At 45.0% G+C, this 13,816-nt stretch overlaps 1 protein-coding gene across 2 annotated transcripts in view; it reads right to left on the reverse strand.

The window, feature by feature from the left end:
• egflam (EGF like, fibronectin type III and laminin G domains) overlaps positions 1–13,816 on the reverse strand; it is a 151,006-nt gene that overhangs the window by 70,974 nt on the left and 66,216 nt on the right. For both annotated transcript variants that reach the window (XM_062972471.1, XM_062972472.1), the window contains exons 3-4: positions 13,328–13,411; positions 12,695–12,721 (exon numbers count right to left, since the gene is read on the reverse strand). In XM_062972471.1, coding sequence (XP_062828541.1) covers positions 12,695–12,721; positions 13,328–13,411 — 111 coding nt within the window. The remainder of the gene's footprint in view (positions 1–12,694; positions 12,722–13,327; positions 13,412–13,816) is intronic.

Consider the following 13,816-nt stretch of genomic DNA (forward strand, 5'->3'; position numbering starts at 1 on the left):
CAGATGCCTGGGCGCAGGATCAACTTCGTCAAGGTCTGCATTTTCCCTTTTCGCTTAAAGATGGACTGCTTTGCTATAGAAATCATGTTTATATCCCACCCGGACCGGGCAGGGAAAAAGCACTTCGTCTGTGTCATGACTGCAAACCAGCAGGGCATTTCGGACTATTTAAAACCATGCATTTGATCCTAAGAGATTTCTGGTGGCCCAAGATCCGCAAGGATGTGGAAAAATATGTTAACACCTGCCCAGTATGCCAGCGCTCCAAGATAAGAAGGGAGAAGCCCTCAGGGCTTCTACACCCCCTTCCTAACCCATCTCGCCCATGGGAAATAATTTCTGCGGATTTTATCACTGACTTACCACCTTCCTGTGGATTCACCACGATCCTAGTGGTGGTGGACCTTTTCACCAAGTTAGCCCATTTCATTCCCTGTGAAGGTCTTCCCACAGCCCAAGAGACTGCAGATTTATTCCTCCAACATGTTTTCAGACTATATGGATTGCCCAAGAGTTTGGTCACAGACCGTGGATCCCAATTCACCTCTCGTTTCTGGAAGGCACTACAAAAACTATTGGGCATAGACTCTCGTTTATCTTCAGCTCATCATCCCCAAACGGATGGGCAAACGGAGCACACCAATGCCACTTTGGAACAGTACCTTCGCTGTTATGTAAACTACCAACAGGACAATTGGGCTTCTCTGTTACCACTGTCGGAATTTGCCTACAACAATGGAGTCCAGGCTTCTACAAAAGAAACGCCGTTCTTTGCAAACTACGGCTTCCATCCACGTTTCTTTCCCCCTGTCATTGAAACTTCAGAAGTTCCCGCAGCAGAAGATTGGCTGCAGGAACTCACAGCGGTGCAACAACTTTTGCTCCAGCAACTGGAACAAGCCAAGGAGGACTACAAACGTCACGCGGACAAACATCGCCAGCCGGGCCCCGAAATCAAGGTAGGAGATCGGGTTTTTCTGTCCACTCGCTTTTTGCCCTCCCATCGCCCTTGCCGGAAGTTAGATGCCCGTTTCATTGGCCCCTATCCAGTGGTGGCGCAACTTAACCCCGTGACTTTCAAACTCCAACTTCCGCGCTCAATGCGCATTCACCCAGTGTTTCACCGCTCCCTGCTCCTTCCGGCGGATGGTGTGCGGCCAGATGTAGACCGGCCGGCCCCCGTCCCTATTTTGGTGGATGGGGAGGACGAGTTCGAGGTTCAGGACATTTTGGATTCTCGCTTTCACCGCCGCCGCCTGCAATATCTCATTGACTGGGTGGGTTTTGGCCCTGAGGAACGCTCTTGGGAAGACGCTTCCACAGTTCACGCTCCTGATCTAACCCGTCGCTTCCATCAGACCTATCCCGCCAAGCCACGACCTCGCACCTCGGGGAGAGAGTCCCAGTTTGGGAGGGGGCTTGAGGAGGGGGATAGTGTGATGACCCATGGGCCTTGTAGTCCTGCTCATGACATTGTGATGCCTGATGAAGAAGAAAACTTGGGTTTTTTACCTTCCCAGTCAGAACTGGATTCTTCCCAGACAGACTCTTCCCAGCCAGATCTGGGAACCTTGCACCTGCAAGAGGATTATGTTCCAGAAGTATGTCAAACAAATACTGAGGCTACATCTCCAGTGTTTTCTCGCCATGAGTTTTGTAAACAACAGAGAGGCTTGGAAGCAGCCTCGCGCAGGAGTGCGAGAATAATTGCTAAGAATTTGCCAATTAAGCCTACTTTCCATGAGAATCTTTAAGGAGTCAAACATCTGGTCTCAGAGATTAGCTTTCGTTTCTGGTTCCCAGAGAACTGCTCTTGGCGGGAAAGTTAGACTCTATATAGGTGTTTTACCCGCGGAGTAACTTTGCGGAGTCAATTCGTCAGCCTCCGGAGCGAGTTGTGTCTGGACAGCGCGCTCCGTTTCTAGCCTCGTTCCTGCTCAAGCCTTGCCTTGGTTCCAGCCTTCGCTCCTGTTTCCCAGCCGTTGTTTACCAACGGACCTTGCCTTGTTTTCCCAGGACTAAACCTTGCCTTGTTTCACGGATTTTACCAAGTTATTCCACGGACCTTGTTCTTGTTCCTCGTTACCTTGTTCCACGTTTCAAGCCTTGTTTCAAGTATCAAGTTATTTCCTAGCCTTGCTCAAGTTCATGGACTAAAGGACCTTGTCATCTCCCCTCACTTTGCCTGGCAAAGTGAGTGTTTCGGTTATTGGATTACAACTTTGGACCTTAATATTTCATATTGGACATTGTTTCTTTGGACTAATTTTGACCTTCCCTGAAAGGTCTACTTCTGGACTAACTTTTACATTTGCTTTTACTAACTTTATATATTTCCTTAATAAAGATATTAGATAGAATCTGGCCTCTGCGTATGGTTATTGGTGCTCTGTAGCCTGGGTCGTGACAGTGATCTAGTTTAATTTTGAACCAACAGAGGAGAAAACCACAAAGCAGCATGAAGTGAAATTCTATCAACTTCAACACCCACGAGGGCAGGGCACATGAGAAACAGATGGTCTCTTCTAAAATTTCTCCCAAAGACAATTAAATTGTACATTGGAAAAGCTGAAAAAAGTTACTGTTTTGTACTACAATTCCCACATTTTCCAAGATTCCAAAAAAAGGAACTTTTCCAAACTCTCTTTTTAATTTCTCTTGATAGTCTGGAGGATTTGGATAAAGGTTTGGCATTGTTCCATCAGAGCTGAAAGTTCTATGCTCCAGCTGGCTTTAGTTTGAATCCCAGTCTGGGAGAAAGGTGGAGTATAAAACATCAATGTAATTTTCCATGGATTGCTCTATTTAATAATGCTTGTCAGTTGTACAAGTGTCAAAAAGGTCTACTTCTGGGCAATAACAGCATGGTATTGTGAGTGGTGCAATTTCTTTATTGGTTCTTTCTTAGCCGCTTTGAGTCCATTTCGGGGGAGATAAAGCAGGATATAAATAAATATAATAATAATAATAATAATAATAATAATAATAATAATAATTTCTACACTTGGTTAACGTATAACATCATTAGTGTGCAATGCCATGATTGGCAGATATAGTAATGTTTTGTTATTCCGGAGAGTGTCTATCATACCTTCTGTGATGATCCATGGGCCTTGTAGTCCTGCTCAGGACATTGTAATTCCTGATGAAGATGAAAACTTGGGTTTTTTACCTTCCCAGTCTGAACTGGATTCCTCTCAGCCAGATCTTTCCCAGGCAGATCTGGGAACCTTGCACCTGCAAGAAAGTTGTCTCCCAGAAGTATGTCAAACAAGCCCAGAGCCTACTTCTCCCGTGTTCTTGCGCCGGGAGTTTTGTAAACAACAGAGAAGTTTGGATTCAGCTTCGCGCAGGAGTGCGAGGATTGCAGCTAAGAATGTAGCCAATTAAGACTGCTTCTCGTGAGAATCTTTAAGGAGTTTAACATCTGGTCTCAGAGTTTAGCTTTCGTTTCTGATTCCCAGAGAACTGCTTCGGTGGGAAAGTTAGACTCTATATAGATGTTTTACCCGCGTAGTAACTTCGCGGAGTCAATTCGTCAGCCTACGGAGCGAGTTGTGTCTGGACAGCGCGCTCCGATTCAAGCCTCGCTCCTGCTCAAGCCTCGCCTTGCTATCCAGCCTTCGCCTTGCTTCCCAGCCTTTGTTTATCTACGGACTTTGCCTTGTTTCCCAGGACTAATCCTTGCCTTGTTCCACGGATTTTACCAAGTTATTCCACGGACCTTGTTCTTGTTCCTAGTTACCTTGTTCCACGTTTTAAGCCTTGTTTCAAGTATCAAGTTATTTCCTAGCCTTGCTCAAGTTTATGGACTAAAGGACCTTGTCATCTCCCCTCACTTTGCCTGGCAAAGTGAGTGTTTCGGTTATTGGATTACAACTTTGGACCATAATATTTCTTATTGGACATTGCTTTTTGGGACTAATTTTGACCTTTCCTGAAAGGTCCGCTTCTGAACTAACTTTTACATTTGTTTTTATTAACTTTATATATTTCCTTAATAAAGATATTAGATAGAATCTGGCCTCTGCGTATGGTTATTGGTGCTCTGTAGTCTGGGTCGTGACAGTTTGACTCCGCCACCCTAAGCACCAATTAACCTCGGCCAGAATGTCTACCGGAACCGTGCCCGGTGGGCAGCCACTGAGCTACACCATCAGCAAGGACGAAGTGGATCGCATCCGCGACAGACTCAACGCCCAGGATGGAGAAATAAAGGGCTTGCGGGAGCGCGGAATCCGCCTCCCGGCCATGGCGTTGCCTACCAAGTTTACTGGAGAAGCTTCTAAGGTTCATGTTTTCCGTCGCCAATGTCAAGCTTATCTAGAGGCCCGTGATGCCGAGTTTCCCCAAGAAGACATCAAAGTGGCGTGGGTTTACAGTCTTCTAGACGGGCCAGCGGCCAACTGGGCGACGGCACTGTTCGACCAAGCCTCTCCACACCTAAGATCAGCGCAACACTTCTTGGACCACCTCAAGGAGACTTGGGGAATCGAGGACAATTTGGAGGCAGCCGGTCACAAACTCCGTCACCTTTTCCAAGGAGACAGACCTATGTCTCAGTATATAGCCGAGTTCCGAGTGCTGGCCCACAACACCGGCTGGAACGATGTAGCCCTCAGAGGACAATTCCGGGAGGGTCTCAACATTGAAATGCTGGAAGAAATCTCCAAGGTGGATCCTCCCCAGACCCTCGAGGCACTCATTGATCAATGTTTACGGGCTGAAGTCATGATTGCCAACAGGAAACAGTGGGTTCGAGGCCAGGGCAGTAGAGCCGGGGCAAAACCCCCCGCTCCCGCCAGCGTTCAGCCACGTCCAGTGTGGAGACCCCCACCGCCAACCCCATACCCCAGAGGAGGCGAGGAGGTGCCGATGCAGTTGGGCAATGTGCGTCCCAGACTAGATGACGCCGAGAAGGCCCGTCGTCAACGCTTAAACCTCTGTTGGTACTGCGGGAACGGGGGCCACTTCGCCAGAGAGTGCCCAGCCAAAGGGAAGCCTGCCGCCCGTCTTGCGGCGGCGTCCTCCACGGAGACGAAGGCGTCTGAGCCGACTGGCACACAGCCGGCGGGGGAAGCCAACGACCGGGTGTAGAGAGGCTCGCCAACCCGGTCAAAAAATCCATTCAAGAGCCGCCAACCGGGGTCCTGTTCCTTCTCGTGGTCACATTATGGTCAGCAAAAAGGGGACCCGTCATGATCCACGCCATGATAGACTCTGGAGCTACCAACAATTTCATTGATAGAGAGTATGCCGACTCTCTGGGATTACAATATCATGATTTCAAGAATGCCCGTGTGGTGCAAGCCATAGACGGCCGCCCCCTCAAGACGGGGCCCGTAAGTCAGTGGTCGGAACCCACCAGGATGTGGATAAGGGAACATATGGAAGAGATTTCCTTCTTTGTTACCGAGGTCCCCCATTTCCCTGTGATTTTGGGAATTCCATGGCTGACTCTCCACGACCCTAACATTTCCTGGTCCAACAGAGAACTGCAGTTTGCTTCACCGTACTGCCAAAACCATTGCCTCGTAGCCAAGGTCTGCCATGCCACAGACACCGAGCCCATCATCACCTTGCCAAAGAAGTACTCCGAGTATTGGGATGTATTCAATGAGAAAGAAGCCGAAAAATTACCCCCACATAGACCTTATGACTGTGCCATTGACTTGGTGGAGGGGGCCCCGATCCCGCGAGGGCATCTCTACTCCCTGACTGAACCAGAGCAAGAAGCTCTCAGGGAATTCCTAGAGACAAACCTTCGCAAGGGATTCATCAGACCCTCTCAATCCCCAGCCGCCTCCCCAGTGATGTTTGTGAAGAAGAAGTCAGGGGAACTACGCTTGGTGGTGGACTACAGAGCATTGAACAATATCACCAAGCGGAACAGCTATCCCCTGCCCTTAATCTCGGATCTACTGGACCGGCTTCGAGGAGCCAAGGTTTACACCAAGCTGGATCTTCGGGGGGCTTACAACTTAGTTCGCATCAGGGAAGGGGACGAGTGGAAGACCGCCTTCCAGACCAAATTCGGATTATTCGAGTCCCGAGTTATGAATTTCGGTTTATGCGGAGCTCCCGCAACGTTCCAGCATTTTGTCAATGACATTTTTCAGGACTATCTAGACAGGTTCTTGATAATCTACCTGGACGATTTTTTGGTGTTTTCTAGATCACAATCAGAACATGAGAACCACGTCAAAATGGTGTTACAACGATTGCGGGATCATGGACTTTATGCCAAGCTGGAAAAATGCGCCTTTGATCTACAAGAGGTAGATTTCCTTGGTTACCGCATCTCGCCTCTAGGGCTTTCCATGGATCCAGCCAAGGTTTCAGCAGTATTGGAATGGCGGGCGCCAACTAACAAGAAAGAGGTGCAGCGTTTCTTGGGGTTCGCGAACTATTACCGCAAGTTCATTCCAGATTTTGCCCGCTGGTCCGACCCCATCACTAGCTGCATCCGTGGAAAGCAGCCTTTCCGCTGGACTGATCAAGCAGAGAAAGGGTTCCAGCAACTAAAGAAACTATTCACCTCCCAGCCAATTCTACAGCACCCAAATCCTGGAACCCCTTTTGTGGTGCAAGCGGACGCCTCTGATGTGGCAATTGGGGCTGTACTCTTACAACCGGTGGGAGATCACCTCCATCCCTGTGCCTTTTACTCTCGTCAACTAACCACACCAGAGAGGAATTACACCATTTGGGAAAAAGAACTACTGGCCATAAAGGCAGCCTTTGAAACTTGGAGACATTGGCTAGAAGGGGCCAAATTTCCCATTGAAGTCCACACTGATCATCGTAATCTAGAACATCTAAGAACTGCCCGCAAACTAAATCAGAGGCAGCAACGTTGGGCTTTATTCTTTGAACGTTTCAACTTCCAGATCCATTATGTGACCCCAGCCCAAACCAAGCAAGCAGACGCCCTGTCACGTAAACCGGAATACACTGCAGGACGCAAGGAGACCTTTGAATCCCAACTACTACAACCCGAGAACTTTGCCACGCTCACAGTGGGGAACACCAAATCCACTCCCATTGGTTCAACTTCCTCTACTCCAGGACCCATCTGTGCTCAAGAAATCAGGGCTAGTCAGCAAGCAGATGCCTGGGCGCAGGACCAACTTCGTCAAGGTCTGCATTTTCCCTTTTCGCTTAAAGATGGACTGCTTTGCTATAGAAATCATGTTTATATCCCACCCGGACCGGGCAGGGAAAAAGCGCTTCGTCTGTGTCATGACTGCAAACCAGCAGGGCATTTCGGACTATTTAAAACCATGCATCTGATCCTAAGGGATTTTTGGTGGCCCAAGATCCGCAAAGATGTGGAAAAATATGTCAACACCTGCCCAGTATGCCAGCGCTCCAAGATAAGAAGGGAGAAGCCCTCAGGGCTTTTACACCCCCTTCCTACCCCATCTCGCCCATGGGAAATAATTTCTGCGGATTTCATCACTGACCTACCACCTTCCTGTGGATTCACCACGATCCTAGTGGTGGTGGACCTTTTCACCAAGTTAGCCCATTTCATACCCTGTGAAGGTCTTCCCACGGCCAAAGAGACTGCAGATCTATTCCTCCAACATGTTTTCAGACTACATGGATTGGCCAAGAGTTTAGTCACAGACCGTGGTTCTCAATTCACCTCTCGTTTTTGGAAGGCACTACAAAAACTATTGGGCATAGACTCTCGCTTATCTTCAGCTCATCATCCTCAAACAGATGGGCAAACGGAGCGCACCAATGCCACCTTGGAGCAGTATCTTCGCTGTTATGTAAACTACCAACAGGACAATTGGGCTTCTCTGTTACCACTGTCAGAGTTTGCTTATAACAATGGAGTTCAAGCTTCTACAAAAGAAACGCCGTTCTTTGCAAACTACGGCTTCCACCCACGTTTCTTTCCCCCTGTCATTGAAACTTCAGAAGTTCCCGCAGCAGAGGATTGGCTGCAGGAACTCACAGCGGTACAACAACTTTTGCTCCAGCAACTGGACCAAGCCAAGGAGGACTATAAACGCCACGCTGACAAACATCGCCAGCCGGGCCCCGAAATCAAGGTAGGAGATCGGGTTTTCCTGTCCACTCGCTTTCTGCCCTCCCACCGCCCTTGCCGGAAGTTAGATGCCCGTTTCATTGGCCCCTATCCAGTGGTGGCGCAATTAAACCCCGTGACTTTCAAACTCCAACTTCCGCGTTCAATGCGCATCCACCCAGTGTTTCACCGTTCCCTGCTCCTTCCGGCGGAAGGTTTGCGTCCTGATACAGACCAACCGGCCCCCCCTCCTGTTTTGATGAATGGGGAGGAGGAGTTCGAGGTTGAGGACATTTTGGATTCTCGCTTTCACCGCCGCCGCCTGCAATATCTCATTGACTGGGTAGGTTTTGGCCCTGAGGAGCGCTCTTGGGAAGACGCCTCCACAGTTCACGCTCCTGATCTAACCCGTCGCTTTCATCAGACCTATCCCACCAAACCGCGGCCTCGCGCTTCGGGGAGAGAGTCCCAGTTTGGGAGGGGCCTTGAGGAGGGGGATAGTGTGATGATCCATGGGCCTTGTAGTCCTGCTCAGGACATTGTAATTCCTGATGAAGATGAAAACTTGGGTTTTTTACCTTCCCAGTCTGAACTGGATTCCTCTCAGCCAGATCTTTCCCAGGCAGATCTGGGAACCTTGCACCTGCAAGAAAGTTGTCTCCCAGAAGTATGTCAAACAAGCCCAGAGCCTACTTCTCCCGTGTTCTTGCGCCGGGAGTTTTGTAAACAACAGAGAAGTTTGGATTCAGCTTCGCGCAGGAGTGCGAGGATTGCAGCTAAGAATGTAGCCAATTAAGACTGCTTCTCGTGAGAATCTTTAAGGAGTTTAACATCTGGTCTCAGAGTTTAGCTTTCGTTTCTGATTCCCAGAGAACTGCTTCGGTGGGAAAGTTAGACTCTATATAGATGTTTTACCCGCGTAGTAACTTCGCGGAGTCAATTCGTCAGCCTACGGAGCGAGTTGTGTCTGGACAGCGCGCTCCGATTCAAGCCTCGCTCCTGCTCAAGCCTCGCCTTGCTATCCAGCCTTCGCCTTGCTTCCCAGCCTTTGTTTATCTACGGACTTTGCCTTGTTTCCCAGGACTAATCCTTGCCTTGTTCCACGGATTTTACCAAGTTATTCCACGGACCTTGTTCTTGTTCCTAGTTACCTTGTTCCACGTTTTAAGCCTTGTTTCAAGTATCAAGTTATTTCCTAGCCTTGCTCAAGTTTATGGACTAAAGGACCTTGTCATCTCCCCTCACTTTGCCTGGCAAAGTGAGTGTTTCGGTTATTGGATTACAACTTTGGACCATAATATTTCTTATTGGACATTGCTTTTTGGGACTAATTTTGACCTTTCCTGAAAGGTCCGCTTCTGAACTAACTTTTACATTTGTTTTTATTAACTTTATATATTTCCTTAATAAAGATATTAGATAGAATCTGGCCTCTGCGTATGGTTATTGGTGCTCTGTAGTCTGGGTCGTGACACCTTCCAACTGTAGTGATTTGCAGGAAAGGTAATAATTAATTCTGTTGTCCTGCTTTTTCAACTGCTTTTAAAATGTCCTAATTTCTCTCTCTCTTCCTCACACTTTCCCCCTTTGTCCTCAACTTATTTCAGTTGCTGCAAACTAAATTCAAAGTGTAAATGTAATTTTTACTTAATTAATTCAGCAGTAGGCATAGGAAAGAAGGTGATAAGACTTCCCTGTAAACTCAAACAAAAGCAAACTGTTGCAACCTCATATCCTATGTGTTATTTGTTATTTGTCATAAAGTCCCCATTTCCAAACAGTAGATTAAGCAAACAATCCAAGTCCAAACCACAGAATTCAGCCAAAAAGCAACATCAAGAAATGACACCAGGGAAGCTGATCGTTCATTCCAAGATCCATGGTTGATTCCAACAGAATCTAGAGTCAAAGGTTAATCCAAAAATCCAAGTCCCAGGATCCAAGAAACAGTCCAAGTTCACAAAACCAGAGATCAGCCACAACTCCAAACATTAAAGTTACTGCTTGCAACAAGCTGACAGTCTTAAGCACCTTTTATGCTAGCTTCTCAGGTGTTGCCTATTGATAGTTCATTTCTCTGCTAACCTGGAGGGCCTGCAAAATTGAGCCTTCTCCATTTACAGGTCCAAAAGAGCCAGAACACTTAACCCTTCATCTATCTGCTCTGATGAACTTATATGTAGTTGCTCTGCAGGCTGAGATGTGGTATCTTCCTTCATTGACTCTTCTTCCAGGCTTGGCTGAAGAAGCTGCTAGGCACTACTGGGCTCCGGCTCAAACACTGGCCCTTCAAACAGCACCTCCTCACCTTCACTATCAGAGCTATCCACAACACCATTAATCATTCTTGACATCTTGACCACACTGAAATTTTCATCTGTTAAATGCTGGGTGGTATACTCTGTTGATGTTGCTGCCTTAGCTGTTCTTTCTATGGCTACTGTACCTTCCTTCTCAAAGTGCTTAGATGATAATAACACTCAGCCAGTGTGGAATCTGTTTAGCACAGCAAGATCACAGGATTGGCTTAATAGCTAAGAGATTTTATATCAAAAAAATTGATTCACACATATTTAAAGAAATGAATGGCTGAAATCATTTGAAATAAACAGTGGCTATTTCAATAATGACAGGCCAGGATTTATTGGGTTTTTTTCTTCTCCTCTATCCCAAGCCTTCTGAGTTCCAGATACTTAAAATCTTACATTACATGGAAAACTACAGCAACTTCCAAACAGCTTGAAATTGTATTTCCAGGTGCAAAAAGCTAGTTGTTCATCTGCCAAATCTCATTGTGTTCTTCTCCCCACCCTTCTGATAATTCCCTCATTGAAATAATCCATATTGAAGACTCTGCCAGGGCTTTTTAATTCACACCCACAACAACTGGAGATGGGGAGGGAATGGAAATTGCTTTCTTCACTAAAGCCAGAAATGGAAGTCCGGACACAAAGCTCTCAGGTCCATGGGCAAGATATTGAGGTATAATATCAGTGATTTCAAAGTGATTAATCTCTCATAGCAGGGAAAGAAAAGATCAGAAACTTTTTGTTCTCTCTAGTAGTCATTTACCAAGGTGAGAAATAGCCCCTGGGTACAAATGTTGGGATAGCAAAGGATATGGCAAAAGCTGCCACCTTCCAGGAATGGTCCTAATTTCTTTATACATTTTTTAACAGAAGCTTGGCAATCATAAAACTAAGATGCATCATGATACCCATCTTTCATTACCTAAAGGAATATCATGTAGAAGATGGAGTGAGCCTGTTTTCTCCTGCTCCAGAAACTAGAATATGAATCAATGGATTCGAATTACAAGAAAGGAGATTCCACCCAAATATTAGGAAGCTCTTCTTGACTATAAGAAGCTTTATTTATTGGATTTCCTCAGAGGATAATAGACTCTCCTTCTTTGTAGGTTTTGAAATGGAAACTGGATAGCCATCTTTCAGAAGTGCTTTAGTTGTGTATTATTTGCATGATGATGTGTTGGACTAGATGAGCTTTGTAATCCCTTCCAACTCCAAGAGTCTGTGGTTCTATGAACATTTTACTCTTTTGTCATAAGAACAGAGCTTAGAACATTATTTCACTAAGGTAATTTGTTCTTTTTACTTCTTAACAGCATTTGGGAAGAAGCCCATTGTCACAATGTTGAAAGAGTAACTTGTGGCCGTACTCACTGGAGTGTCAATTACTTTGTTACTTCCTTTAAAAAAACAACCTTAAGACTGACAAGAAAATGGCACAAAATTTCAGGAAAACCACTTGCAAAATGCTGGCTATAGAAATAATAAAAATTGATTTAATCCATCAGTAAAGAAACTTCATTCCTACTGCACTACTTTCAGAATGTACTTTCATTACACTCTCATTGTTGCTCTTAAATAACCAGTTACAGGAGATTTTGTTTCTTGTCATAATTTCCACGTTTTGCCAAACAAACTTTTATCCAGAGACACATTTTATTCTTTATTAAAGTAAATGTTTCTTCATTCAGATACTGTTTACCTTTTTAGTCTATTGTATGTGATCTAACATTGACTGCCATCTTTGCTAATATTTAAAGAAAAACATGTTGCATTTCTTTTCAGTTATGCCCCACACCTGAAGAGAAGCCTAAGTATTTTGTTTAAGGTTTGCAGAAACAGGTTCCCCACAAAAATGTGGAAATATATTCCTTGACCATGGTTATATATAATGGTAATCCAGACTGCCATTGGTTTAATTTTATCTTACTTCTATGATTTATTCCATCCTTTCAGACAAAAAATAGTGTATTAGTCAGTCATAAACCACGATCAGAAATCATGGTTTGTTGGTGGCTTGCAAAACCTGTCTTGTCAGTTACATTTTATAATTCAAACACTATGGGAGAGCAGAGAGACCTTGGACTAGACTTAGGCCCCATCTACACAGCCATATAAAATTCAGATTATTTGATTTGAAGTGGATTATATAGCAGGGTAGACTACTATAATCCAGTTCAAGACATATAATCTGGATTTTATATGGCAGTGGAGATGGCCGCTCAGGTATGCTAGAGCTCAGCTCCACCAACCCACTTGAATGTCCCAAGGACTCATTTCCTGTAGTGGGGTTGTTTCTTGTTTGCTTGCTTTAAAAATAAAGACATTTCAAAAATATACTTACAAAAATTGCTTGACCATCCATTGGACCCTGGTAAGAGGGAAAATAAATTTACATAATTACATATTTTAATGCAGTAATTAAATATATATAGTCTTTACTGGATAGAGTCAGCATGATGTAGTGGTTTAAGTGTTGGACTATGGCTCTGGATCCAAAGTTTGAATCCTTGCTTGACATAAAAGCACACAGGATGATGCACTCTCTCAGCCTCAGCGGGAAGCAGAAGCAAACCCACTTGTTTAATTCAATTAATCCCAAACACTGGGATTTTCAAAAAATGTGCACGAAACTTTGTATTAGTTTCTATGCATATTTCCACTAACATGCACTTCTGTATGTGGGTTTTCCCCCCACTGGAGAACTTCACTATGAATATACATTTCATCGCATAATTTAATTTCAGTTCACGTGCAGGTTGAAAAGTACAAAGTTATGCAAGTCTGCATAAAAATTGAAACTAAATGAATTTTCTCTCCAATCCCTATGTATATCTAACTGAACTCTACTTCTTTTGATGTACATACTGGACCCCATCAAAGCAGAGCCATTTATTGGTCAAAGAAATTCAGTTTATCAGATGACTGACATACAAAAGTTCAAGTAATTTGCATATACATAAAGTTAAATACTCACGATGCTGAGCATGTCCAGGCTGAGAGGCACATCATGTGACTGCTGTCTAATTGGTTTATCAGCTTTGACCTCGGCATAATAGACCTTGAGAAGGTGAGAGTTAAGACAGGTAAAGTAGTGAGAATGCATTAGCACAACGCAGGTACAAGCAGATTACTCTTTTTAGTAGTACCTCCTAGCTCAACATTGATACATGCCAGGAAGCCTCCAAAGAGGCATAATGCAGATACTGTTTTTGTAGATACTGGTTTTTATAGCATTGTTAAGGCAGGGATGGAATTAATTGTTCTACCTGCCAAAATTCCCTTACCACATAATATTGAAGCTATATTACTATAGTATTCGCTTTTATAATCTACATTGTCACAAACATTTTCTATTTTAATTCATTATAGCAGTTTGATGCTACTTTAACTTTCCTTGCTCCACCCTAAGAAATCCCAGGCTTTTCAGTTTGGTGTTGTACTTCTCTAGCTGAGAATTCTAAAT

Source organism: Anolis carolinensis, chromosome 2 (genome assembly GCF_035594765.1).
Source record: "Anolis carolinensis isolate JA03-04 chromosome 2, rAnoCar3.1.pri, whole genome shotgun sequence".
NCBI lineage: Eukaryota > Metazoa > Chordata > Lepidosauria > Squamata > Dactyloidae > Anolis > Anolis carolinensis.